The sequence below is a fragment of the Cryptomeria japonica genome, chromosome 11 (genome assembly GCF_030272615.1).
Source record: "Cryptomeria japonica chromosome 11, Sugi_1.0, whole genome shotgun sequence".
NCBI classification, from domain to species: Eukaryota; Viridiplantae; Streptophyta; class Pinopsida; order Cupressales; family Cupressaceae; genus Cryptomeria; species Cryptomeria japonica.
The window spans coordinates 444,429,351-444,457,165 of record NC_081415.1 but is presented as its reverse complement, the minus strand read 5'-3'; the positions used below and the strand labels follow the sequence as shown (position 1 = coordinate 444,457,165).

General features: G+C 40.3%; 1 protein-coding gene across 3 annotated transcripts in view; it reads left to right on the top strand.

The window, feature by feature from the left end:
- LOC131041391 (uncharacterized) overlaps nt 1-27,496 on the top strand; it is a 64,125-nt gene extending 36,629 nt beyond the window's left edge. For all 3 annotated transcript variants that reach the window (XM_057974447.2, XM_057974446.2, XM_059213856.1), the window contains one exon: nt 27,102-27,496. In XM_057974447.2, coding sequence (XP_057830430.2) covers nt 27,102-27,127 — 26 coding nt within the window. In that variant the 3' untranslated portion in view covers nt 27,128-27,496. The remainder of the gene's footprint in view (nt 1-27,101) is intronic.
- Nucleotides 27,497-27,815: the final 319 nt, after the last annotated feature.

The window sequence follows — 27,815 nt, the reverse complement described above, 5'->3', positions numbered from 1 at the left end:
ATTGAAGCCTAAAAGAGAAGAAATATTTCTCCTTCTCAGGAGAAACAAGTATCACGTTGGCACCTCCACCATTCTTGTTTCTTGAACCATCAAAAAACATGTTCCATAACCCCTCCGAGTCTCCTTGTGTCTTGATGAGGTTAGGGATAGGAGTATCCTCTTCATGGATACAATAGGTGCCAAGCTCAGTTTCTTTAGTCTCAGCTAATGGATCAAACTGAAAAGCATTGGCCCATTCGTCCAACAAGCAATCAGGAACCCCTTGCGAAAGGGTGGCAGGCTCATGGACAGTGCACTCCTCCCCCTCTTCATGCAAAGTGCAATTCATGTTTATAGGGCTGGGGGTGTAGGGCTCAATGTGGTTTTGGCCAATGGGCGCTGCCCTTATGGTGACCTTGGTACCATACCTTGTTCGAAATAGCATGTGGGACCAATCAGAAGACAGTTACCCACCTATCTTGGCGGTGAAATCTCTAGACAGGCAGATGTCAAAGAAGGCAGGGAGGTCGATGATTGATACGTCTTGCAAGACAGTGCAACCAGGGCATGCATGCAAGGTTATTTTCAAATTTTTTACAACCCAAACTGTCTTAATAGAAGTGCCATCCAATTGGACCACCCCCTTGGTCACAGGTTCGTATTCTATGCCAAGAAGATCAGCTACCTTCTTAGGCATGATTGAGCTACTAGCTCCCGAGTCTATCATGCAGTTGTGAACTAAGTTATCTCCTATGATTAAGGAGAGATAGAAGGGGGAGGCTTTCTGATCTTGCTTGAATCTTCTTCCTCCCTGGGTTGCACCAAACTGGTGGAGACTGCCTTTTTGCTGACTGCTGTCTCATCAACTAACTGATCGACATCCTTCAGTGCCTCTTTAAGCAAATCCCTTTGAGATGGGATTGAAAGGGCCTCCCACATAGTGACATTGAGGTTGGCTTTCTTCATCTGATCAACTATGTTGAAAGGAACACCAGCTGATTTTAGGGGCCCCTTTTAGGCCACAAGGTCTACGTTTGCTCTTTGGACGACTTGGGCCTCCTCTTGCCTCTTGCTCCCCTGCATGGTATTTTGGCTTGTATCATGGACAGCTACATTGGGCGTTGGAGCTTGGGCTGATGTTGAAGGTAAGGCAGCCTCGATGGCTCTCTTCTTTGACCTCTTATACTACAACATAGACTCAGCATTTGTTTGGTTCAAACCACATAATTCTGCCTCTTGCCAATTGACAAAGGTAGAATCCTCTTGCAAGTAAGCCTGAGTGCCAACACTAGGCTGATTTGGGTCACATATTGTTGGCTAGAAGTGGTCGGCTCATCCTGCACCACTAAGGTTTGGACAAACCCTCCATTTTGGCATGCACCTTGGTTGTGTGGCAGATTGCATGTTTGACACAATCTTGCTCTTGGGCAAGGTTATTTTGCATTGGAACTATCGCCTTTGAGTTGCCTGCAGTTGTGGGGTTCACACTATTTAAAGGCCTGGCATTGCTCCATTGATTTTGCCCTTGAAAGGGCGGCCTAATCTGCTGATAGTTCTGATTTTGTGCCTGATAATGTTTGCGATGTTGGGCTTGCTGCCTCTTTAGTGTCACCAACTCATTGCTAAAGTTTTGCAATAGAGCCTTGACCTCATGGAGCTCATTGGAGGATGTAGAGGGTGTGGATGATTGTCCTGCGGGCGCCATGGGAATAGGAGCCAAGGTGGGTTGTTGAGTAGGAGCTTCCGGGAAGAGAGGCATTGAAGGTCTTGGACCTATCTTCCTAGCCTGAATCAAACAATTTTCTGCTCTTATGGCTATGTCATATGTACCTGGTAGAGAGGCTCCACCCATTGATTGTACCATGACAGCTATATCACTGTTGAGAGCTCTAAGATAATACAAGAAGGCATGGTTTGGAGATTGCTTCACTAGAGCAGGAATTCTATTCCATGTCTTATGGAATCTGAAATTGAAATCTCCCATGAACTCGTGGTGTGCCCTCTTGATTCTAGTCAACTGGAGCACAAGTGATAGGTGATCACTTTTGTCTTCGAAATGGTTGCACAACCTCTCCCCCAATTCGTCCCAATTGTGAATGGAGCTAGATGGCAACCCTCTATACCACTGTAAAGCTTTGCCTTTCAAAGATGTGGCTAAGAGTCTGATAGCAACATCATCCTGAGTGATATTATGGACGGAGCAGATGTTTGCAATGTCTTGAATGTGCTCAATGGGCGTAGTAGTTGTTTCACTAGTGAAGTATGGTATACTCTTCAATGCAACCACTGGTATGTCATTCCATTGAGTCAAAATAAGGGGACTCCCCCCATTGAAGGTAACAAAAACCTGATTTCTAGCCATGTGAAACAATGGTCTATTGATATGAGTGGTGGGAGCCCTAGACCAGACCGATCTTGTGAATGGAGGGGTAGAATGAGACCTGGGAGATGGAGTGTTTGCAACCTTGACACCCCTGACTGGTGACAATGGAGGTCTACCTCTCTGCCTTCTAGAACCTAAAGATGGGAGCTCTATGAATTGGAAACTTCCTCTAGAAGATGCTCTTGTATGAATTCTGGGCATGAAATTAGCAACCTACTTGAGTGAGAGATTGAATTGGTGAGCAGAGGCTTCAGAACCTGGGGGTTCCGGAGATGAGCACTTCGGAACTTCGGAACCTGGGGGTTCTGGGGTTCCAGGATTGAGATGGCTTAGTGACTTCGGAACCAGGAGACCTCAGGGTTCTGGAGTTAGCAACAAGTCATTTACAAGAGATTGGTCTTGTGAGCAGAGTCGCCAAGTGCTCGAAGATGGCTGCCTCTAAATGCTGAGATGCCAAGAACAACAATGAATCCTTAGCATGTAAAACGAATGAAGTCTCCACCGGGCGTGCCAAAAACTGTTATCACAAAAGCTTGCACCCTTGTTGAGCTATCAACTCAGCAACCTTGTGAAACATGGAAACAACCCCGAAGTGTGGGATCTTGCGCAAGGGGGTTAAATCTTCAGAGAAGGCCGACTTCCTTCTCAATCAAGATGCAGGTGAACCAACTCAACACTTCAAAACTTACTCCTAAGCCTATCCTAACAACTTGCAGAGGTAAAGGGAAGAGAGAAATGCTTAAAACAAAAGGAGGTGATGCACCAAGGAGAGATTGTTTCTCTCCCTACCCGAAATGACAAAGAATCAACTGAAACCCCCAGGAGATGCACAAACTTCAGTTGTATGAGTGACCCCAATGCATGTATGGAGGGTAGAATTTGCTGAATGTCAAGAGGGGAGAAGGTTTCCCACAAGTCACACTTAGAAATAAATTTAACACAACATGTATGAGAGAAGAACCACAAAACATACACCTATGATGAAGGTAAGAAACATACACAACATACATAAGTTGAAAGAAGGCAAGAATGGTGATTTCAATTAATTATAAGGCCAATGGCCAACTTACAGTTGCAAAATGCAAAATAATACAAGAGAAGTGGGAGAGCATAGAATAGCTCAAGCCAACAGGGAGAGAACCCTTTACAATGAGGCTTAATAGTCTTTATATAGAAAAATGGTTACAAGAGTGATCATGACCCCTGTATGTTAGTCTGGGAGTGTAGGGAAGTGCATGCACTTGACTTCTGTGCATGCAAGCAACCAGGCCATACCCACAAAAGGCAACCCTGAGAAGGGTGGATTGGCTGACCTTCCAATGTCAGAGTATGCAGACATGACATAAGTCAACACCACAAGCATGGCCTCGTACCTCCCTTGATGGAAATCCTTCCAAAAGCATTAAATGCACCCCTGTGGCTCCACAAAAGAAGGTGCATAAGTCACCAAAGCTGTCGGAGCATTTAAAGCTTTGAGTGTTGACCACGCCATTCGGAAGTGTCGCCAGTCGTAAAGAAGTCCGGGGACTTCGGAAACTCGAGTTTTCGAAGTGTGGAAGACAAGGAAAGAACTTCAGAACCTCAGGGTTTCGGGGAAGAGGAAAGAGACGCAATAGGGAACTAGAGAAAGGGCAAGGAGGGAAGGAACTTCGGAACCTCAGGGTTCTGGACTTCCGGAGAGAAGAAAGGGAAGGCTAAGGAAGGAACTTCGGAACCTCGGGGTTCCGGAGTTCAAGGAAGGAAGAAAGGGGAGCAAAGGAAGAGAACCTCGGAACCTTGGGGTTCTTGATTTCCGAAGAAGGCTAGGGAAAGGAACTTTGGAACCTCAGGGTTCCATAGTTCTGGGGAGTTGAGAAGGAGGCAAGGAAAAGGCGGAACTGCACAAAGGAACTTCGGAACCTCGGGGTTCCGGAGCTCCGAGGAAGGGAAGAAGAAAAGAAAGGAACTTCGGGGAACAGAAGAGAAAGGTAAAGAAAGGGAGAAACTTCAGAAACTCGGGGTTTCGGAGTTCCTGGAAAAGAAAGGAGAGGCAGCAATGGGAAGGAACCTCGGAACCTCGGGGTTCCGGAGTTTTGGGAAAGAAGAAAACGAAGAGGGAACTTCGGGGTTCCGAAGTTCCGGAGAAGGAAAAGCGAGAGAAGGCAAATAGAAGGAACTTCGGAACCTCGGGGTTCCAGAATTCCGGGGAAGGAAGAAAAGGCTAAGGGAGGAACTTCCTCCGGGCAAGGCAACACCTCACACTTCATGATTCTTCTGCTTCTTCTTGATCAACTAGGGCAGCGCTGGTCCATGGATTGTATCTCTGATTGGTTCTTACTGATAGACCAAGGGTGTCATAAAATGACAACAATTACCACATACACATACAACAAATAATGACTACCTCATAAGGTCAACTCTCCCTTCTCTCTGTAGCGGCAATCAAACAGGGAATTAATTAGACTTGGACTAACAAGGAATTAGTCACGAAGTGATTAAACAATGAGGAGGTGTGGGTGGTGACAAGGGTCACAATTTGACAGCAAGGAGACGCACCCTATTCCAAGGGTTCACAACCACAAAGGGAGACATAACTGATGGAGGGATATAAGATTTTACTACCCAGTATTCAATGGGGCATCGGAGAAGAGAAGACATATATATGTGTGTGTGTGTGTGTGTGTATACATATACATATATCATCGAAGGGTTTTGATTTAACATAGTCATTAATTATTCCTCTCAGCTGTCTGGCCTATCACCACATTTGGTATGAATTTCTGTGCATAGCATATAGTGCTGTATCCTTAAACATTATTACTGCATATTTCATGATTTATGATGTAATGCTTTATGACTGCTTATTCATATATAAATCAGTAAATAAGAATCTGATTAATTATATTCTGCAGTTGGTTTATTAAATGTCAAATGTATTCCTGCATATGTTCTCGATGTCTACCAGTATACTCGCATATATTCTGAATATTTCCAGCTAGGATAGAGGGAGAGAGGATTACACATAGGGGAACGGTGTTGGGGTTACCTTCTAGGCATGTCACCTCTTGGTATAAGATCGGGGAGTCCCATGAGGCCAAAGGGGTACAGAGGGTGCTGCTTTTGGGCCTACAAAGGAAAGACTTCCTGGGCACCCTATCGTGATGGCCTTCATGCTCTCTATCATGGTGAATGAATGTGTTAATCATGAGACATAGGCTATGGGTGACAAGCTTAAGGAAAACGGTGATAGGATACCTCACTAGGTATTCCACCTCATATGGTATGAGCCACATGAGGCCAAGGGGGAATGAGATCCGCCCTTGGGCCTAGGGTAGAGGATCTCTAGGGCACCTTTTCTAGTCACCCTCTTCTATGCCCTCTATGATTGAACTTTCAGGCATAATTTTATCTTGTAATTAGGACTATGTCTTACATATGTATGATTGGTGTTTCCTAATTAATGGATCTATTTAATGAAATATGATTATTGTATATTTTCTAACTTGCAGGGTTTCAGTCAAAGCAACAGATATATCTAATCCCTATCCCACTTCAATTAGGGCAGAAATTGGGTATCTCTAATTTGGAGACATTACATAGTATATATGGGACACATCTGTTTAGATAGATATTTATATAAGCAAAGATAGAATGTAACAGTAAGTGAAGAAGGTAGAGAGAAGGAATAAATATTGTATAAGGAGATATAAGGATATAGTGAAAGGCAAAGCCCTGCTTGTATGCGCATGAATGATCAATGATAATATATGCATGTATGTTTGAGAATTCTACATATGATGCATTATGGTTTATGAGTACTATGTTTTTTGTATTTTGTTACCTAGTTAATGTACAATCCAGATCAGCTCCTTACTCTTCTCATATAACTGTGTTTCGGGTATAAATACAACACAGAAATTACTTGGGGCTCAAAACTTCGTTATGTGTTCACCCATTTTCTTGCTAACTATCTACATGGTGCAGCCTAAAGGATTTTAGGTACTTGGTAGTTATCATCTAGTTTGTCAACTTCTTAATTCTATCTATGGGCTTAAGTAGGCTCCACAAGCTTGCTTCATTAACATTGATCATTATTTTTGATATTCTAAAGTCAAAAGAAGAGTTTTTGATCCAAATATCTATGTCAAAAGCGATGGTGATGAGCTTGTGATTCTTGTTGTCCATGTGATCACAAGTAGGAGGCGCATTGCATTGTAGTGACTGAAATTTGATATATGTTCTACTTTTAATATGATTGCTCTAGGCTTCCTATGTAAAATTCCTGATTTAATCTGTCTGTAATATATATTTATCCCCAGTTTGGTGTAGTTTAATTAGGGGTTTGATCCTTACTGGTTTGAGAATATCTAATGTACTGTTCCCAATTACTTTTCATGTTTGTGAACACGATAATTTCTAAATGTCATTCAACACCGCAATAAGCAAGATAATTTTTAAAGAGCATTCAAGTGAAATCGCAGTGCACCTGTCAATAGCTGTCTTTGCAGATTATGTGGAAGGCTGTTATCAAGTATGCAGTCTGTATCTTGCCTTGCGGAATGACGAACCTTGTCTCACACTGTTTGTTGGAAATACGCCTCTCCATGGCGTATACTGCGCCCAGCACTACGTTCTTTGAGGTTCTCGGAAGCACAAGTATTAACCCGATATCGGGTTTGTTCTTTGACCATGCTCCTGCTAAAACACCCACGTCTAATGCTACCATGGTATACCACCACTTACGTCCTTTGCAACCTGTTGTGACGTATTCACACATCGCCCCATTGCAAATGGGGACCCCTACTTTTTTTGCTTTGTGGGGTTTTGCTTTTCTAGGTTTTGGGGTTTTGTCTGTTAGCCTTTGCTTTTCGAGTGTCGCTAGGGGGATCACTAGGATGGCAGGGTCTACTTGAGCCGAGGTGAGTCTTTGGGGCCCCAAATTAGGGTTTCTTTGAAAGTCTTCCTTAGGGCTTGGTTTTGCTCTTGTTGCTAATTGTGTCTTGCTTGGTGAGTGAGTATCATTCTTGAAGGTCCGAGCTAGGTCAAGTTGGTGAGAGATGAAATTTGGAATGTCATCCTGATCTTCAAATGCCTTGAAATTTGGCTGAGTCTGGAATGTCCTGATCCTGAAATCTGGCTAAGTCTGGTATGTCCTGATCCTGAAATTTGACTAAGTCTGGAAAACTGAAGAATCCTCCAAAAACTAGATTTTGCAATATAACTCCTGGAGGTCCGAAACCACTCTCAAACATCCTGATAGTATATATGGAATAGAACTTAAAGTATAAGTGACATTTCCTTTCTTATACTTAAATGTTATATTCCATAAAATGATCTTGACAGAGAGACCAAAATGTCAAATTTCGCTCCTGACCCTTCCAAAGGGTCTAGAGCGAAATTCTCCATAAGACATTCTAATTTGACCAAAACCTAGAACTAACGCATTCCTAGGCTTGAATGAAGGTAAAAACGCTTGTTTGAATGAGGAAATGTGAAAATGAAGTCAAGATTTGAGCCCAAGGATGATTTTCGCTCCTGACCCTTCCAAAGGGTCCAGAGCGAAATTAATTTTTTTCCACTTTGTTCTTTGACATGACCAAGTTTGTTGACTTCTGGGGCGTGATGGGAAGGTTTTGATGCACATTTGTCTTTGAGAGGAGATTTGAGGTGACAAAATGATGGAAATTAGCCTAAAGTAGGAATTTCGCTCCCGACCCTTCCAAAGTGTCCAGAGCGAAATTCTTGAAAACACTCATTTTTCCTTTGGCAAGAGTTAGGACCTAGGTGGAGATGCATGAGGAAGGATCTATGTTTGCCTCCCAAAGAGGGTGAGAGATGGAAAAGTCAAGGATCAAACCCAAAACATGATTTTCGCTCCTGACCCTTTCAAAGGGTCCAGAGCGAATTTTCTCAAAACCACCTTATTTCCCAATTTTGTGCCAAGCCTAGTGCTGACTAAGGTGAGTTTTGATGGGAGAGGTCCTTAGAAATAAGTTTGACTTGTCAATGATTATCAAATGTGAAGGAATTGAGCCTAAAAAGTGATTTTCGCTCCTGATCGATGGTTTTTAGGATTTTCGCTCCTGACCCTTCCAAAGGGTCCAAAGCGAAAATCCTAAAAACCATCTTTTCTTCCAAAATTTGAGCAAAGTCAAAACCTGGACAAGGGTGAGAGAAGTCATTTGGATTATCTTAGAGTGGATTTTGGTCCAAGAATGCAAATTTTGAAGCCAAAATGAGAATTTCGCTCCTGACCCTTCCAAAGGGTCTAGAGCGAAATTCCTAGGATCACCCTTTTTTCCTTGCAAATCAAGTCAAGTTTTTTGGTTTTTATGGCCTAGATAGGAGTGAGGCGATGTGTCCTTGGTCTTGGAGGTGGATTGGAGTTGAAAAGATGAGGAAGTAAGCCTAAAATAAGATTTTCGCTCCTGACCCTTCCAAAGGGTCCAGAGTGAAAATCCTAAAAACCATCTTATCCTCCAAATTTTGTGCTAAGTCAGGCCTGGACTAGGGTGAGAGAAGCTATTTGGAATGCCTTGGAAAGATGTTTGACCTTCAAAAGTGTGAATTTTGAGCTAAAAGGTGAATTTCCCTCTCGACCCTTCCAAAGGGTCCAGAGTGAAATTCCTCATCTACCTATTTCCTCCTTGTGTCAAGTCAAGACTAGGAGTCCTAAGGCGTAGTTGAGGTTGAAATGATGTTACTTTGCCCTCAAGATGAATTGTAGTGAAGAAAATGAAGAGTTGTGACCTAAAAGGTGAATTTCGCTCTTGACCCTTCCAGAGGGTCCAAAGCGAAATTCCCAATTTCACTCAAATTGCTCATGATAGAGGTCAAGGCGTGAATCTCTAGGCTCTAGAGGAAGGAAAACTAGTGTGTGCTTGCCTTGGAAGGTATTTTGGAGAGGAAACATTATAGATTTTGTCCCAAAAGGTGAATTTTGCCCCTGACCCTTCCAAAGGGTCCATAGCGAAATTCTTAAAAATCTCTCTTTTGCCCCAAATTTGCATCAAGATTGGTGTTGGTTGAGAATGGGGGCGTCCTTGGGCATGTATCTAAGCGAGTACGGTTGCAAAGTGAGAACAATTTGAACTAGGAATGCAAATTTCGCTCCTGACCCTTCCAGAGGGTCCAAGGCGAAATTCTTATAGGGCCTATCCCTGGGGAGAATATTGAGCAAGCTTCATTTTGATGTCTTCTTGTTGATGATTTAAGGTATAAAATGCTATGTTAGAATAAATATATTATGTGTCCTTAATCATCTTATGGTTTGTCTTGCAGATGAAAGAAGACCAGGCCAGATCAAGGACGACCTTCTCCAGGCTAGATCAAGGACGACCTTCTCCAGCATCATCAGGGACGACCTCTTCCAGTCCAACATTTGAAGGAAAGGTACACCATCCATCCTGAACATCAAAGACAAAGGAGGTTAAAGCAAGGGTCCGTTGAAGAAGCAAATAGTCTCAGAAGAGTTAATTAAAGTTAGCTTCTCAGCATCATCAAATTGAACATCAACCAAGTTGCAAGTGTCAGACAAGGTGGCGTCCCAGTCATCACTCCTCCAGTCGGATTGGTCCACCTCAGCGTGTCCAGATTCAATGTACCTGACTCCTCAAAAATGACACAAACTTCGATGTACCTACCCCGGTTATCCATTGGTCGAATATTCCATAGAAGACATGTGTCCAAATAATGCAATTATTTCATTGGCAAGAATTGAGTTTGTTGTAACAAACCCTAATTAGGGTTTTCATTGTAAAATCTCAGCCATTAATCTCAAATTGATTTGAGCCATTGAATTGTATTGAGAGCGCTATATAAGCCTTGGCTCCTCATTTGTAAAGGCTAATAGTTAGTCAGTAGTTAGAAGGTGAATAATTAGTTGATAGAGGTTAGAATAGCTAATGATTGATAACAAATAGAATAGCAGTTAGAGTAGACTAGAAAGAGCAGGCAAAGATTGTTGCCAAGATGTTGTTGTAAAAGACTTGTAAAACTTCATTGAAGAAATGGTGAAATCTATGGGTCGATTCAACAATTTGCATGGTCTCTATACTTCTCAGATTTGATTTCATGTTATTAGATGAGTGGAAGAAATGTGTTTGATTGATGGTGAAATTTGTATATCCAATACTACTAGCAGTTTGTTTATTGCAGACTTGCCTTGTGTAGTCAACTGGAATCATTCAGTTTAAGCTTAACTTCAATTGTCGCTGCTTCACTGATATGCATCAGCCTGATGGTGTCTATGCCTGTAGCGATGATCTGAACATCATAAATTTTTTCCTCCGAAGATCGCACTAACCTTGTGGAGATGGTCCTGAGATGTCAAAACAAGACTTAGTTAGAATTTCATCAAAAGGTTATTCATTGCTCCTACATTCTTAGTGTCAGAATTAGATCCTTTCCTCACCCTCATCCTTTTTTTTTTTTCAAAATCTAGACTAGTGAAATCCTGTGTTCCAGTTATATTCAAAGCGAATCAGATGTTCAGTCATCGAGTGTAAGTCCCCATGTGATTCCAGCAAAATCACATCATACCACAGAGAGCTTATCCACGAGTAGAGAACCTACATACAAGAACCTTGGAGTTGCCTCGACTGATCCTTCGGCGAGATCTTCAGTAGTCGGGAAACTTTGCTCAAGAGAGGATAAGGTACCTTTAGGTATTTTATTCTATGTTTGGTCATGTACAAAATACACATCAACACAACCCCAATAGTTTCCAAAGGCTGCGTGGTTAACGCGGAAGTATGCCCGTAACCCGATCTTCCTCTTCTGCACGATGGACCAGAGTTTCTTTAGCAACTTCGTGGGCTCTCTCGCATACGAAGAATGGCTTCAGAATTATTCGAGGAAGGGTGGGAACAGTGTGACTCCTTCCCAACTCCTGGACGCCTGTCTGCTATCTACTTGTATGAACAATATCATCAACTCTTCGTACTGCACTCTGCGTCCTGAGTCTTCATTCCAATAGGCCAGTGGCTGGCGAAAGGAAACCAATTGTATACTGGATATCTCACAGATTAACCATCTTTATTTGAAACATTACTTAGTATATAATTCCCGTCTCCACATCTCGGCATCCATCCATCCTTTTATTGCATCAAGTAGTTAGAAATCCCGTAATAGTTAGACACTATTTATGGTGCTAATTAAAAGATATAAGAAAATTTCTTTTAATCATAAAGCAAGAGAATATTAATTATTTATATAAATGAATGGGAGGATTTATATAATATAATTAATATTTTTTAATACAATATTCACTCATTTTTTAGGGGACATGACATCCTATAGCATTGCTTAGGTGTAGACTTTTGGCAACATGACAATTACATTTTCATGGCTTAGGTCAAGTATACTACAAATTGTTTGGAACGGTTTCATATGATCTATTTTAATCCTTCCACTACACCTATAAAGGTTGGGCTGAAGTTGCTAGCCTATGATGATTCATAATTGATTGATGAGTCACTCTACACATCAAGATCTTTGTTTTTTTGTTAATCATCACAGTTTTTGGCACAACTGAATATTATTCATTGGATGACAGTAAAATGAGTGTTGTTATGTCAAAGGTACTCTTGAATTTGACATTCTCCGTCATAGGGCAAAGGATTTAAAGGTGAATGTATATATGTACTCTTATTGGGCTGGTTTACTTGATACATAGAGATCATCTATTTTCTATGTTTAATCTTGGGCTCAAGAGTTGTTTCACAACAAAAGTAAGCTACAACATATTGTCTTTATCCTTGACTGAACACAAGTAGAAGAAGCTTCTCGTGCTAGTTGTGAAGCAGAATGGTTATGCTTTTTGAGTGATACACAACTTAGATTAGACCATTCCACTTTTCTGTTACAGTCAAGAAATCTTGAAGTTACTAGTTAGTGAATAACACAGTTTGTCATTCTTGCATCAAGCACATCTAGGTTCATCATCACTACATTCAGCAATTGGTTGACATTGATGATATTTCTCTCCACTATTTTACATCATAGGAGTAGTTTACTAATCTAACAACTAATCCTTTTTTGTTCTATTTTCTGTCATATTTTGAGATAAAGTTGAAGTTTTCTCCTGTTTAGTCATTAAGGGGCAGGGGGTGGCCAGGTAATATATATAATATAATTTTAGACCATGCTTTGTTCACATAGGCATTTATTGCTTATGTTAGTGATGTAATAACACCACATTTATTATGTCTAGAAGGTAACTTAAACAATGTAAGTTACTACATCCAATTAACTTCATTGTACAATAATAAATAAAAGCATGCACACACTGAAGTGTGTCCCATTCAATTACTCATTACAGGACAAGTATTCATTACCTTCTTAAGACGGTCCATAATCTTGGTCAAATCTGTCAAAGGAGCAGTTAATGAAGAAAATCCCTTCACAAACTGTCTATAATATGTGCATAAGCCAATGAATCCCCTCAAGTGGGACTTGTTCTTTGGTTTTGGCCAACCACATTTATTATGTCTAGAAGGTAACTTAAACAATGTAAGTTACTACATCCAATTAACTTCATTGTACAATAATAAATAAAAGCATGCACACACTGAAGTGTGTCCCATTCAATTACTCATTACAGGACAAGTATTCATTACCTTCTTAAGATGGTCCATAATCTTGGTCAAATCTGTCAAAGGAGCAGTTAATGAAGAAAATCCCTTCACAAACTGTCTATAATATGTGCATAAGCCAATGAATCCCCTCAAGTGGGACTTGTTCTTTGGTGTTGGCCAACCAAGTATAGCTTGAATCTTCTCCTTGTGTGCTTTAACACCACCTTCACCAATGACATATCCCAAATATAATAGCTCAGCCATGCCAAACTCACACTTGAGGCTTTTGCAAAAAGAGAGTTAGCCGCTAATATGCTATACATCTCATCAAGGTGCCGTATATGCTCCACTCATGCCCTAATGTATACCAAGATGTCATCAAAGAAAACTAGTACAAATTTCTGCAATTGCTTGAAAGGGCATCACCAAATACTCAAAATGTCCATAGTGGCATTTAAATGCTGTCTTATGCACATCTTGCTCCCGATCTTGAACTTGATGGTTTCCAAAAGGAAGATCTATTTTGGAGAAATAAATTGCTCCATGCAGCTCATCCATCAACTCATCAATGTGCATAAAAGGATACTTGTTCTTGATGATATTATATAGTGCACAGTAGTCAATGCACATCCTCATAGTACCATCCTTCTTTACCAAGACAACAACATAAGCAAAGGGGCTAGAACTAGGCTATTAGAATAATATTTGCATATCTTATTATTAGTGGTTGATAATGTATTTTTATTGTAATCTGGGTTTTGCTCAATAACATGCTCAAAGCTACAATTTCAAGGTAGACCATGTGGTAAATCTGAAAACACCACATTGTGCTTGTTTAACAAGCCTTGTTTGTCAACTTGATATTCATGCTGTCCTATATTAGTAGACATATTTGAAATTAAACATTGTGCTGCCCACTTAGCCTTTTAATGCTTAAAAGCTCACTCCATCCTCTTGGCTGAAATGACTCTAGGAGCTTGTAAAGATAAGCCTCGTAATACCACCTATTGTGACCTTTTTCACACATTGCCCCATTGCAAATGGGGACCCTCTCTTTTCCTGCTTTCTAGGGTTTTGTTAGTGTCCCGTGGCCTTCCGCCTCAATTTTGCCAAGCCTTGCTCAGTTTTGAAAGGTTCGAGTCCTAGAGATTGAAAGTTAGTTTTTGCAAGTCAAGTGATAACAGAGTCTGGATACCGTCAAAGTGCCTAGAAAGGCCAAAGGACGAAGATCGCAATTGATTTGGACGAATTTGAACGACTTTCTATGTTTAGAAAGTTTGCTTTTTTGCGTTTTCCTATTTTTTAGGAAGTATCGTTTTTGGCATTTTTAGCCCAATCCCCGGTATGACTATTTTTAGAAAGTTTTCCCTATTTTTTAGGGATGTCTGCTTTTTGCTTTTTCGGAATGGAGACCTAGGATTTGCACTGATACCACTGACCTGCTTCGACCGCGATCCAATTTTTTTGAAGTTTTGACCCAAAAAGCTAAGTTCCTATATTTTAGGGGGTCATGGCACATTCAAAGGATAATCAGCTCAAAAAATCATCCAAGTCTAGAATGTCATCCTGATCCTCGAATGTCCTAAAATTTGGCTAAGTCTGGAATGTCATCCTGATCCTGAAATTTGACTAAGTCTGGAAAATTGAAGAATCCTCCAAAAACTAGATTTTGCATTATAACTCCTAGAGGTTCGAAACCACTCTTAAACATCTTGACAATATATATGAAATATAACTTAAAGTATAAGAAAGAGAAAAGACATATTGAAATACCACAAGAAAGAGAAAAGACATATTGAAATACCACAAGAAAGAGAAAAGACATATTGAAATACCACTTATACTTAAATGTTATATTTCATATATAGTCCGCCCTCTTGGTGGCCTTCCAAAAGTCCGCCTTGGCAAAGAGTCATAATGTCTATGAAACTCTGACCTATCCAAGCAAGATGATGGTGATCTCCCAAAAGTCCGCCATGAATTTGGAGCCTCAAAAGTCCGCCCTCATGAGAAGTGAAGAAAGTCCGTCATGTTGGAGGGAACACCAAAGTCCGCCATGCATGAGGAAGTAGTCAAAACTCTGCATTGGTAGAGGTCTTTCCAAACTCCGCCTTGGTAGTCATGACAAAAGTCTGTCATGTTAAAGAGGCCAAGAAGAGGGAGCATAAAACTCCGCCCTCCTTGGTGTCCTTCCTAAACTCCACCCAAGGAAGTAGATACAATGTTGAAGACCTCCAAAAGTCCGCCATGTGGGAGTGCTTCCTAAAGTCCGCCTTGAAGAGAGAGCACAAAACTCCGCCCTCCTTGATATCTCATAAAAGTCCGCCCTCCTTGATGCCTTCCAAAGTCTGCCATCCTTGGTGATAGACCAAAAGTCCGTACTTGGAGGTAGTCTAAAAGTCCGCCTAGCCAAGGTATGAAGATAGCCATGCTATCTAAAACTCCGCCCTTGGTGATACTTCAAAAAGTCCGCCCTATGAATGGGATAAAAAAAAAAGTTAAGGCAAGCAAACACGATGATAGAGGTCATAAAACTTCGCCCAAGCATCATATTAGAAGATGAAAACTCCGCCATGTCTTGAGAGAGCTCTAAAGTCGGCCCAAACTTGATAGTGAAGATGGTGAAGTCATAAAAGTCCGCCATGCATGGTGAGAAGGAGAAAGGCCGCCCATGAAGAGAGCCTCCAAAAGTCCGCCCAAGCATGAAGTTGAACACTTAAAACTCCGCTCTACTCTTGGAAGTCAAACAAAGTCAACAAGAAGCTAAGTGATGTCTTCAAATCTTCCTAAAATTCGAACTTCTAATCAATTTATAAAGTTTAAAAAAAAGAGATTTTCAAAGATCAACGAGTTGGGAAATCAAAATGGAAACTCGAAATTGAAATTAGAAAGAAGATATTTACAGATCAAGATGATTTTACAGACTGAGTCCCAAATTAGAAACTTTTTGGAAGATGCTAATTTATAAGCCTAGTTCGAATTTATGGACTAAATACAATTTAGAAACTTGCACAGGTAGAAGATTTTCAAACTAAAAGAGATGACAACACAACTCAAAATTGGATGAGAAACTTTCCCAAGATTTAAGTTGAATTTGAGTTGGATAGTATTTACGTGTTTCTAATTATGAAATCAACTTCATTACAAATGCATTCCTTGTTTCTTCATTCATACACCAAGAAGTTTGAATTTCCTTAGGAAGCTGAGGAAAACATTGAGAAGTATTTTTGCAGATTGAAGTTTATTGCTTGCAGTTGGGTGAGCTTCTTGTCAAAGAATCCACAGATTTTGGAGTATAACCAGCTAATAGGAGGCAGATCATTTGGATTTTCTGAATTTTTCTAAAGATCTTTCTGTCTTCTTGTCTTTTTCTTCTCTCCCCATCGAAGGTGAAGCTGGTTAAGTACAGATTTATTACATTCTCTGAGTTTTCAAAATCCGTTGGAGATGTTTTTTGTGGACTTGTTCAAGTTTTTAGTGAGAATAATCATTTTGTTGACTAATGGAATGAAAGTTTTGAAGTTATAAAAGGTTGGATAATTTACATGTCAAAATCCCATTCTCATGGCTAAGTATGAAAATGAAATAAAATCTCCAAACAGTTAGCCGTTCGCAGCCTCGATTTTCTTTAATCCAAGATAGATTTCTAACTTATTTTCCTTTGGTTTTACAGGTCGCAGGAGGAAATAGAAGCGGGATCATCACAGAGATCGCAATTGGAGTTTCAAGCCAAACGGAAGATTGAGGACAAGTGCACAAGCAAAGTTCATCTGAGCGTGGAGATAGCCAAAATTTGGCTAAGTATGAGAAATGTTTCTTCCAATTTCCTCAATTATGATGAAGGCATGGAGAAATTCTTCTCCAAATGCCAGGGTATCAAGAAGGAGGGCATGATCACCTCGAATGTCTGAGCAACTTGATCTTATCATTTCATATTTGCAAGAAATTACCCACAACTTTTTAACCTTTTGGAATATCCCTAGCCAATTTTTTTGAAATTTTTGATCAACTTAATTACAACAACTATATGAGTGATCAATTAGTTCTGAGAAAAAAGTATTTGATTTGCTGAAGCAACTCTAACCAGAATGGCACCGTGTGGATGAGCATTGGTCAGAGGATCTTAGTTGCTTATGAAAAGAACTCTAACCAGTATGGCGCCGAGATGGCGAGCATTGGTCAGAGGGTCTTAGTTGCTTATGCAAAGAACTCTAACCAGTATGGCGCCGGGATGGCGAGCATTGGTCAGAGGGTCCCTGAAATCTAGAACTGGAAGGAACTCAACGCCAAGTATGTGCTACCCACTCCAGACGGATAGGGGCTACCATATGACGGAGTGAAACTTAAATGCTTGAATTTAATTGATTGCAGAAACTGAAAAGACACTCGACGTCCAGGATGTGCTTTCAATCCCAACAGGGAGAGGAGCTACCATAGGATGGAGGTAGATAAGATAAGTTTGGTTAGCTTGACAATTACAATCAAGATCACAGTTCAAGACTGCCAGTACTACTGGTCAGAGTACAATCAAAGAAATTCTTTCACAACTCCCCTTTTAGAAGAGAGTTTCTGATTCAACATAAATCTGCACATTCAGCCGCGAACCCATGGATCACTGCCAACAGCTCATTTCGTCCTCGTACAATCTTCTTTCCTCCGGAGACTAATTGCAAAATGCCTTGGTGACGTGGAAACCTGCGAAAGACTCAAACAACACTGCAAAACCCTCACAATGAAAAATGGCACGATTTCCAATGCATTTAAAATGGTACGGCTGGCTGCAAAATACGATTTGTCATTAAAAATAAATGCATGAACCAAACTTGCTGAAACCCTTGGAAATGCAACGCCTAGGTGAGGCAAATGCAAAGAACTAATACCCACAATGCAATTTTTTTGTATTTTCTGGTTGTGAACAAAACATGAAATTAGTCGCGGGAATTCTAGATGCAGAAAACTGAATGAACTATAAGCCTAAATGATTACAATGGAAACTCTGATGATAAACTACGGCTAAATGCAATTACATAGAGAATATAATCACCCTAGTTGCTATTTTTCAAGCAAGAAGAGATGCCTATGCTAGAAGGCTTCCATTCCTTGAAGCATGTCCAGAGCCAGACGGCTGCCCAAATACAAATTCTGCCAAAAGATCCCTTCAATCCTCCCAAGACTCCAATAAATAGCTTCACTTGCCTCCTCAAAACCCTAATTCGATTTCCAAGGCAAACCCTAATCCCCTCCTCAACATGGCGCCATCACACCTAGCCAAAAAGTCAAATGAAATAATATAAAAATATCACCTTGGTAAGTTTTCGCCATGTTTTGACTTTGGCCAAGGATAAAATATTAAATAAATCTTCCATGAGGGCGCCACCCATAAAGTCCCCCTTTTAAGTGATGTTTTTAAGTTGTTGGACTAGGCCAAGGGGGGATAAGCAACTTTATAATTATAATGATTATTTAATTAAAATAAAGTTACTTGACCACACAACTCCAAAATCTGAAGCTAGAACCTGACCATGCTCCTGGAGTTAACTGAACAGGATGTAGAGATTGCCCGATGCCACGCGAGCCCTGCCAAAAATAGAACTTACTAAAAATAGTAAATTCTGAAAACTGCTCCAAAAACTGAGATGAAGACATCGTTGCGAAGCCCTCTGAACCATCAGAAAAAGCCGACGATGAACCCATCCAAAAAGACCTCCTCAAAAATAGGAAACCCTAATTTTACCCTCCGACTGGCCTCCGAGCTTCCTAGAAAGAGACCAACGGTTGCAGAAAGGATCAGGTTTGAGAAGGGGTCATTACACCTTTCTCTCGTGCAACATAAATTGAAGCCACAAAGAAGCAAGCATAGAGTCGTCAACAAGAAATTATTCTAAGAAGTTCAACAATTTTCTTCATGGGCCTGCCAATCATTCCTTCTGAACCAGGCAGAGAACCTCATCCAGTACTTCAGCTAGACTTGGATTTCAGCGACGAACAAGAACACGTTATCACAGAATTGTACAGCTTGGCATGGGAAGTGAAAAGAAACACTCTTGATTGGTATCACATGTGTTTTATCCTTGACGAGGAGTTAGAGATTGCTGCGCGTATTGACGCACAAAATCAGAGGGAACAACAAGAAGTTAATCCACCTCCCGTACCTGCTCCTGCACCGCCTCGACAAGATTAGGAGTGGCTTACGCTGCGGTGGCGCCTCGCCATCTTTCGACCAATCAGATTGCTCCAAGTCAGCATGTCCAGGTTCAATGAACCTGACTTATCCTGAAGCTTCTAGAAGGGCACACTTCACAATGCAACAACCTTCTATTTTCATTGATGGTTCATTTTTAGCAAGGACAAGTGTCCCAAATGTAATTTTTTCATTGGTCGAGGGTAGTTAGTTTTGGGAAACCCTAATTAGGGTTTGTAGCTTTCAATTTGGGCCCTTGATCACTGTTTGATCTCGGCCATTCATTTATTTTTGAAAAACTATATAAGGCTACCTCCTCTCATTTGGAGAGTGTGAGGTTTTTGACATATTGTTGCGTAAGGTCATTTCCGAATAATATATTGCATCTGTGCTTTCTCTTAAGGCTTTGTAATCCTTATTGTTTGAATGATTTGCATGGTTTCAATTTCCTCAACACTTAGTTAAAGTTAATTTAGAATTGCTTTCATTGTTGTTAGAATTGAATGAAGGATTTGATAAGTGTTAATTGATGGTGTATCTCCGCTCATACTTTTGGTGAATGGATGATTTCCATTTCACTGTGCAAAGTTAGTCTGAGCCCATCCTCTGTGCATCCCAACATCTCGATCATAAGCACAACCCATTGAAGATTGCACCGGCTTTGTGTAGTTGTCCCTAGTGTGGTGAAGCAAATTTTGGTTTCCTGAGAGCACCCAATTGATACCGTCTCTGGAGTTCGTAGGATTAGATTAGCTTTCCTAAACCCTATCCCTTTTTTTCTTTTTTGGAAGTCTAAATCCCGGAAAATCCCCCAAAAAAGAAAGAGCCTAAAATTGCTAAATCCATCTAAGTCCAACAATTTAAAGACATTTGTTAACGTAAGTCCCCCTTGAGATTTTCAGCATACACTACCCAAGAAGCTATTTCACTAAAGTCGCTTGTTCGAACATATAGACCTTGGAATCAGTAGTGATTTTTCAGGAGAGGATAGAATACCTTTGGGTATCTTATTCTAATGTTTGGTAGATGATAAAACAGACACCAACACCACCTTTCGACCACCTCCTGTGAAATTCAACTGCATAGTCTTAAAGTCTGTGACATATGAACTTGTAGTGTGCAGCGATTAAACACCCAACACAACATTGGTCTTATCAATGTCAACCACATAAAAGTCATTAGTAAGGGTGTAATCTCCCAAAGTCATACTCAACTGTGGAACACAACCAACACAACGCAACATCATGCCACTCGCTGTCCGCACTTGGAAGCCATCATGTTCCTCAATTTGGAAGCCACACTTCTTCACATAGGATGAATCAATGAAGTTGTGAGTAGCCCCACCATCAATCAAAATGACTGGCTATCCTGCATAATACCTCTTACTTTGAAGTTGTTATAATGAGGAGTGCTTGTGATGGTAGCAATTGTACTATCCACTTTGCCAAATCATCTTGATGCTCATTCTTACCTGTTGCTGCATCCATCTGCTCATGGTGCTTGTTGATAACCTGTTTTTCATTTGACTCATCATCACTAGGATCCTGAAAGACCTCAATCTAGTGGGTGTTGCCCCCACTTCTACATTATGTCCAAGTGTCCAAGGCTCACAACAGTTGAAGCAAAGTCTCTTCTGTCTCAACTCATCCCTTGAATCATGAGGTGCACCACCAACTGGGCTAGAAAACTCGCTAGCTGGCCTAGTAAACTCTGGTTTCTTGTCCTTCCTTTGTGGCAAACTCTGCGATAAGGACCTTTGTGAAAACTTGCTAAGAAATCTGGCTTGTGGTGTGGAAAGCTCTATGCTCCTTGCATGCTCTGTAGCGTCCTGCAAAGATGGTGGATCAAAAGTTCTAACCCAACCTTTGAGAGGTTCTGACAAACCCTGTATGAACCAAGAAGTCAACCTCCTCTTGGTCACATCTACTGACAACTGTTGAAATTCTGAAATATATGCATCTAGTGTCCCAACCTATCTCAAATGAGCCATCTTTTTGGAGTGTGCCTTTGGACCGTTGTGGTCAAAACACTCTATCAATGTAGTGCAAAACTGATCATAAGAAATTATTGCACTATGACCCTGTGTCACTAAACTGTGATACCACCACTCATGTGCTGCTCCTTCAGGGTGAAGGGTAGCAAACTTTATGGCCTTGACCGCCTTCATTTAATTTAGGGCAAGTTAAGTATCCAATTTTTAAATCCAAGTTCTAGCTGTAGCCTTGGATGATCCATGAAAGCTTGGCAAAGATAGATGGTCCAACCTTTTATGTAACGCATAATTCAGCTTGCTTTGATTTCACTGATTTGGCTTTGGTTTTGTGTGTTTGGTGACCTCCAAATAATCTAAAAGAGATCGCTGACTGAAAATCTGTCCCTAAAGCTTGATATTTAGCTAAAATATCAGCATCTTTATTGTTTTCCATGGTTCCTCCTGTATAGGCTCATCCTCTCTTAGAAAGGTAGGCATGAAAGTTCTGGATTGTGAACCTGAAGGTTTGCTAGTAGGCTGTTGTTTTCTGTGGCTTTGATACTTTCCTCTCCCTCATGTACCATATCTTTTCCATTCACTGTGTTATGAGCCAATTGACTCAAATAAAGATTGGTGTTTTGTAACTGTTTTAGCATTTCTGCAAACATTTGTTTCACCTCTGCTTCACTGGATGTTGGTGGTTGATCACTGCTATCCATTACTCCCTCCTTTTTTCCAATATTATGACCCCTCTTTCCACACATACAACCAACCCAAACAGGTTGCCAAGACTTGCAGCTCTGATACCATTGTAATATCCCCAAATAGGGATAATGCAAAAATAACAATATCTCCAAAAATAGGCAATATAAAATTCTGAAATCTTATTTACAAATAGATAAACCTTCAACAAACTGAAATCCATACTCAAAATATTTTTCTGTGAATTTATAGAAATTTCTGAATATGGAAAAGTTACAGAAAACACACTAAAACTGCACAGAAAATTCAAAAACAGCTTCCATTATTTTTCTTTTTCTTTTTTTTTTCCCTCTGAGATGAATGTAACCAGCAATATACAAGGTAATGCCCAAGAACCTCAGAAAATGTCTTCAAAACCCTGGTTGCCCTTGCCAAAACCCTCAGAAAATCAGCGCTGGGTTTCACAATGACATCCCACTTGTCCTTGCTGATGTTACCATCAATGATGCTCAAGAACATGCAGGAATATTACTGTTGGTTGTCCAAATCTGGTTCTGATTCCTTTGAATAACTCCTCCAAAATGGTCTCCAAAACCTGATATGAATAGGCAACTCTTAAAATGATGTGCTAGGGCATCACAGATCAAATCCCTTCCACCACCAAGTTATAGTAGCATCCCCAACAGTAGGCACAAACAAGAAATTGGTGACATCTAACATAAGTATCAACACATTCTTTTTGAAAGAATGGGAAGAAGTATGTGTATGTTGGCTACAAAATGAACACAGGTTGAGGTGAAAATAATGAATATATTTGTTTTTGTGATAGCTACAATGAAAACATAAATTGGGTCAATCTGTGGACAACCTAGGGGGTTGGACTTCACTGTCACATTTGAAGACTCAATTGGAAATGGATGAAGAATTCCACTAGACACTAATAGGATGGGTTGGGAATACTTGGGAACATAAGACTGTACAAAACCCTTGTATGCAAGACCACTTCTTGTTTTGGTTTTCAGAGATTTTCTAACCTGCACAGTGGGTTTTAACTAAGAAGCAACATAACCACCATGAGACATCCAAACTTATTTTTTAACCCAACATTACAGGGCAAAGGTGATCTTGGTAGAGATAGACTGACAGTGAGAGATAAAATCAGTAACCCTCTCATTTGGCCTTTGCTTACAGTGAAGAAGGTCAGCTATGTTGACCATGCTACCGATGTTTGCTTAAAACCTCGTGAGAAATGCATCCATGAGCTGATCAAATATTTTGATAAAATGATCAAGGAAGGAATTGTACCACTCTAGGGCAGTCCCCTTAAGAGATTGAGAGAATAGCTTTAAGAGATTAAAATCCAAGCTATGATATTCACTACACAGAGTCATAAAAGAATCAATATGAACATTTGGATCTCCTTCGTTGAACCGATCGAATTTCAATGCCTCAACCCCTTGGTGTTCAAGATGCTCAGGTTAAGTGGACTGCAGCGATAATATGTGGGAAGTGAAGATTGATTAGTGGCAGATGCAAGGGTGGTAAGCTGTTGCTGCAATTGCCCCATATTTTGCAAAATGGTGTTTAGGATAGGATTGTCAGGCGGAGGAGCAAATGCACAGGCACCCGAACCACTCCTAGCACCAGCACCAACACTCACACCAACTCTAGCAAAAGTGGCTTAAGCAGTGGATGTAGCAAAAGTGGAGCTAGCAAACATGTTGATGTACCCCAAGTGATTTTGAGAAACATTTATACTCGGGATAGTGCCACCTGATAACGAATCAATAATAGGTCCAACATCCAGCATGTGGAGTGACACTCCAAGGAATAGTGACACCAATCTGTGTGCTAGTGGTATCGGAATGATCATCTTGGGTGCTAGCCCGAGCAAGCGGAACATGGGATCTCATGATAATAGATAGAGCCCTTAACACCTACAGGACCTTGCTATCTGAGATAAGCACCTCTCTCAGTTTATTAATCATAGAACTAGCCTGGGGGAGGACATTCTCTCGGTTTAGGAACCCTTCAAAGTTCCTCAGGTTCTACTCTAAAGATTGAATCCAGTCAAACGTAATTGTAAGAGTAGACTCATGATCGATAGTAGGAGGAGACCTCAGAGGAGTGTTTGTTAGAGTATTGTTCCGAGTTAGGTTGTAAGATAGATGCAAAAGAGCCTCCTGTAATGATAGTCTTATGCAACAAACAAGAAGCAAAAGGATCATTTGGATCTGCATTACCGGAGAGCCTCAGGCCAGGTCTACTAGGGCTGTAACGATCCAGAGGGATACTTGGTCTAGAAGTTCGCCTCACAACAAACCTGGAGGTAGTCTGGGTCATAAAGCTAATAGACAAGCCTTACAACACTTCGATGACTCCAAAAGTGTGCAACAGAGGAATCCGACACAAACATTGAAATGTTTTGTTTAAGAAAAGTTTTCAAAGTTTAAAATGAACCAATCACATGCACATAAGACACAAGTTTCATGTTAGGTTCACCAAAATGTAGAGGGGGAAAAGTGAACCACTTTGAAAGGCGAATGACAACCTCTCGGGGACTCACTAATTTTCCTTTCCACTCATGACAAGCACAAAGCGTAAAAGCTGTCAAGTGTCAGTAGATGAAAATATTCTGATTATAGGACCCAAAAGCACAAGTCACAGAGATCTTCTGGTGATCCCCCTGCAAGCTCTTTCTCGAGGATGCACGTGCGGGTTGTGGATGACAACTCGGTGTGCTGGTGTCCTGTATGGACAGAGTACAGATACCGCACCAAAAATTGCAAAAGTTACAAGACTTCAGACTTTTATGTTTTAAATATTATGGAAAGTGCAAAGCAACTGTAACCTAAATAAATAAAGATAAAAGGAGAAGTTAAAAAAGAAAGCTCACAAAAGCCCAGAGATTGAAGCTTCTAGCAAGCACGAACCTTCTCCAACTAAGTTGGACACAAAATAGAACGGAGACCAAAATTTTAGGGCTGTGTTTAAGAGATCTGCCACAGTCAGACCCCCATTTCGGTGTTTCCACCTCCACGAACAGCCAAGTTAGATTGATAGATAAAATGATAAAAGATATATGAAAAGATAAACAATATGCTTTTGGAGATGATGGAGAATGCAATAAGGAAGAGAGAAGAAACTCCTCTTCAACACCAGGAAAGTAGAAGTCTGCTAGAGTGAAGATGAGCACAAGACCCTTGGAACACATGAAGCTGCGATAATGGTGATGGTGTGATGAACGGATATGAAAATAATGCGGGGAAACTATTGATATGCCTACGAAAGCATGAGAAAGAGCTTCAAGAGTTGCCAAAGATCAATCAGAGAGGCTAGAGAGACAAACTGAAGCGAAATTGGCAAGATGAAGGACCTAGGAAGGAATCCCGATGTTGGTTGACATAGGAGGAGGCATTACATTGCTGAAAATAGCAGGTGTAACGCTCCGACGACAACCTTTGGACTGCATTTTTGCAGGACGTTAGTGCAGCGTGTGGATGTCCCCATGGCTACAATATTGCAGATTTTAATAGGGTTTTTTAACTTGTTGATAGCAGGGCAGACAGACATTCATCAAAAAACAAATTGATTTAGTAACTTGCTACCGAGTCAGGCAACTGACCAGACTCAGGGCACTTGAATCAAGTGAACCATGCCTTGTGTAGTGAGGGGGAGCACCAACTACGTCTTTACCTCATGAAAGTCAATCCAATTGAACCAATTTTCTGTGTCCTCCAGCTCGTTTTGCTGATCACTTCTGAGACCTAACTGAACTGGAGGAAGGACCAGGAAGATTAGATAACCTTTTCCTCTACAGGTAGTAGGATGGCCCAGTTCAATCGATGATTCTAAAATAGAAAGATTAGTAAGCCCTGCCTGCTCTCATATAGTAGATCTGGAAGGAGAAAGAATCTGGAGAAGAATTAAAGCATGGTGGCTATACCTACTGGAAAAAAGGGTGCCACCTTTGCAGACCAAGTTGACTTAACAAATGATGCAGATCCTCACAAAGTGCAGAGAGAAAATGATTTATGAGAGGAAAAAATGACAAGCTTAATTATAAAACTGAATAAAAGGGAACATTTGCAGATTCAGATTGCACCTCTGACATTTCTGTTGGTTGCAGAGAGTTTGCGATGTTCTGGCACTCTGCATCTTCTCCACATTCTCTGCTGACTCCATCTTAATCTTAATCTTAATCTTCAGAATCTTGTAAAGAAGGAAACAAAAGGTGTAGTGCAGGTGAAGACCGTCACCAAGCAACATTTGAAGCTGGGTGTCCCTTGATGTTCATTGCTATGAAGGCATGATTAATTTGGGACTTAATACATTTCCTAACTAGCTCAACCGACAACTAATCAGTTCAAAAGCAAACTGAAAGGTTCTAAACAGATATTTTTTTCATCTCAAAGGAGAAGATTCAATAACAGAACTGGTCTTGTTTGCAGACCAAGAGTTCAATACCAGCCATTGATCCTATCACGGGGACAGAGCTGGAGGCCCATCTTAGGATAGGGATTTAAATACCAGAAATGAATCCAATCTTCACTCAAGAAATCTCAATTCCAGAGACCTCACCTTGGGACAAGGAGTTCAATACCATAGCTGGGTCTCATCTCAGAATAAGTAGTGTAATGCTAGAACTGGGACCTGTCTTAGGATAGTGAGTCTTAATACCAGAGTGGACTGCTTTTTAGGATTAGGGAGTTTCATACCAGGTTTGGCCTGTCTTAGGACAAGGAAAATCAGGGCTCAAATCTATTGAAACTCCAAAATTATATAAGCAATACAAATCACAACAGTGAACTCAATGTTATTGATAATCAATTTCACTTAATACAATCGTTGTTATGTTTCCAGTAAAGTAATTCTACCAGAAATCTAGCATAATCATTGTTAAGAAGTTTGGGGTGTTCAGAGGTATGTTTTGTTTTGTAGAATACCATATATTTGGTCGACTACTATATTTGTTTACCTTGTAATATTAGGTTTATATATTGATTTGATCCATGTTCCATTGTCATAGTTAATTTGATTTTCCTAAGATTGCGAACTAATAACTTTGAAGAAAATTGTATTCTTGGGAATAAGTCTACTCATAACTATGTAGGTTATGTATGCTTCTAATGTTGTTGAACTCTCTCTCTCTCTCTCTCTCTCTCTCTCTCTCTCTCTCTCTCTCTCTCTCTCTCTCTCTCCCGCTCTACTTGAAAGGTTCACAATCATGACTGGATTCTTTTGAATGTTATATAGATGTATTTAGCTTGGTTTGAAAAATTATTTCATGTAACGTAGAAGTGACCCTTAATTAATTTGCGGTTGCAGGTCTTTTCACATTTCATGTTACTTGAAAGGTTCACAATTATGACTGGATTCTTTTGAATTTAGCAAGAGTGTTCCTCCATACACTCAACGATATCTTAGTTCGATATTCTGTGATGATGAGAATTATGTGTCACTGAAAGCAATTGCACCATCAATTTTCAACCATTGTGTGGTCTACAGGCTCTCTGGAGTTAATGAAAAAGTAACTAATTACTTTCTTTTATGCAATTGGTTATTGTTGTCTGTTGAGGCAAAGTAGCCTGTTTAAGGTCCAACATATTACTTCTGATTGCAGGTCCTTGCATCATATCATATGGATCTTGCATGTATGAAATGTAATTTTTTATGTATGTAATCTAGATGATTATAGTCAAATTCCTATGGGCTGTTCTTAATGGGAGTTCTCTTTTATAAGCGTCATTGTTTTTGCCTTTGAAGATAATTGTTTAAGCCTTATATTTAATAAATTTTGCAATAATATTTTTTTTTGCTGTAGTTTTTCTATTGAAATGATCGGACTCATTGACAATCAATTTTTTATATGTAGTTAATATTTTTTATAGTATTACTTGTCTTCTCACTTGTATTTTGGGTATAACTACCCTTTTTGTCGTTAGGCTTTACTTCCTCACCCTCGAACCTACCCAAAGGTCATGTCCTTTGTAAAAGCTAACCTTTCTTTTGTATAAATTTAAATTAGCATTTACCCAAGAA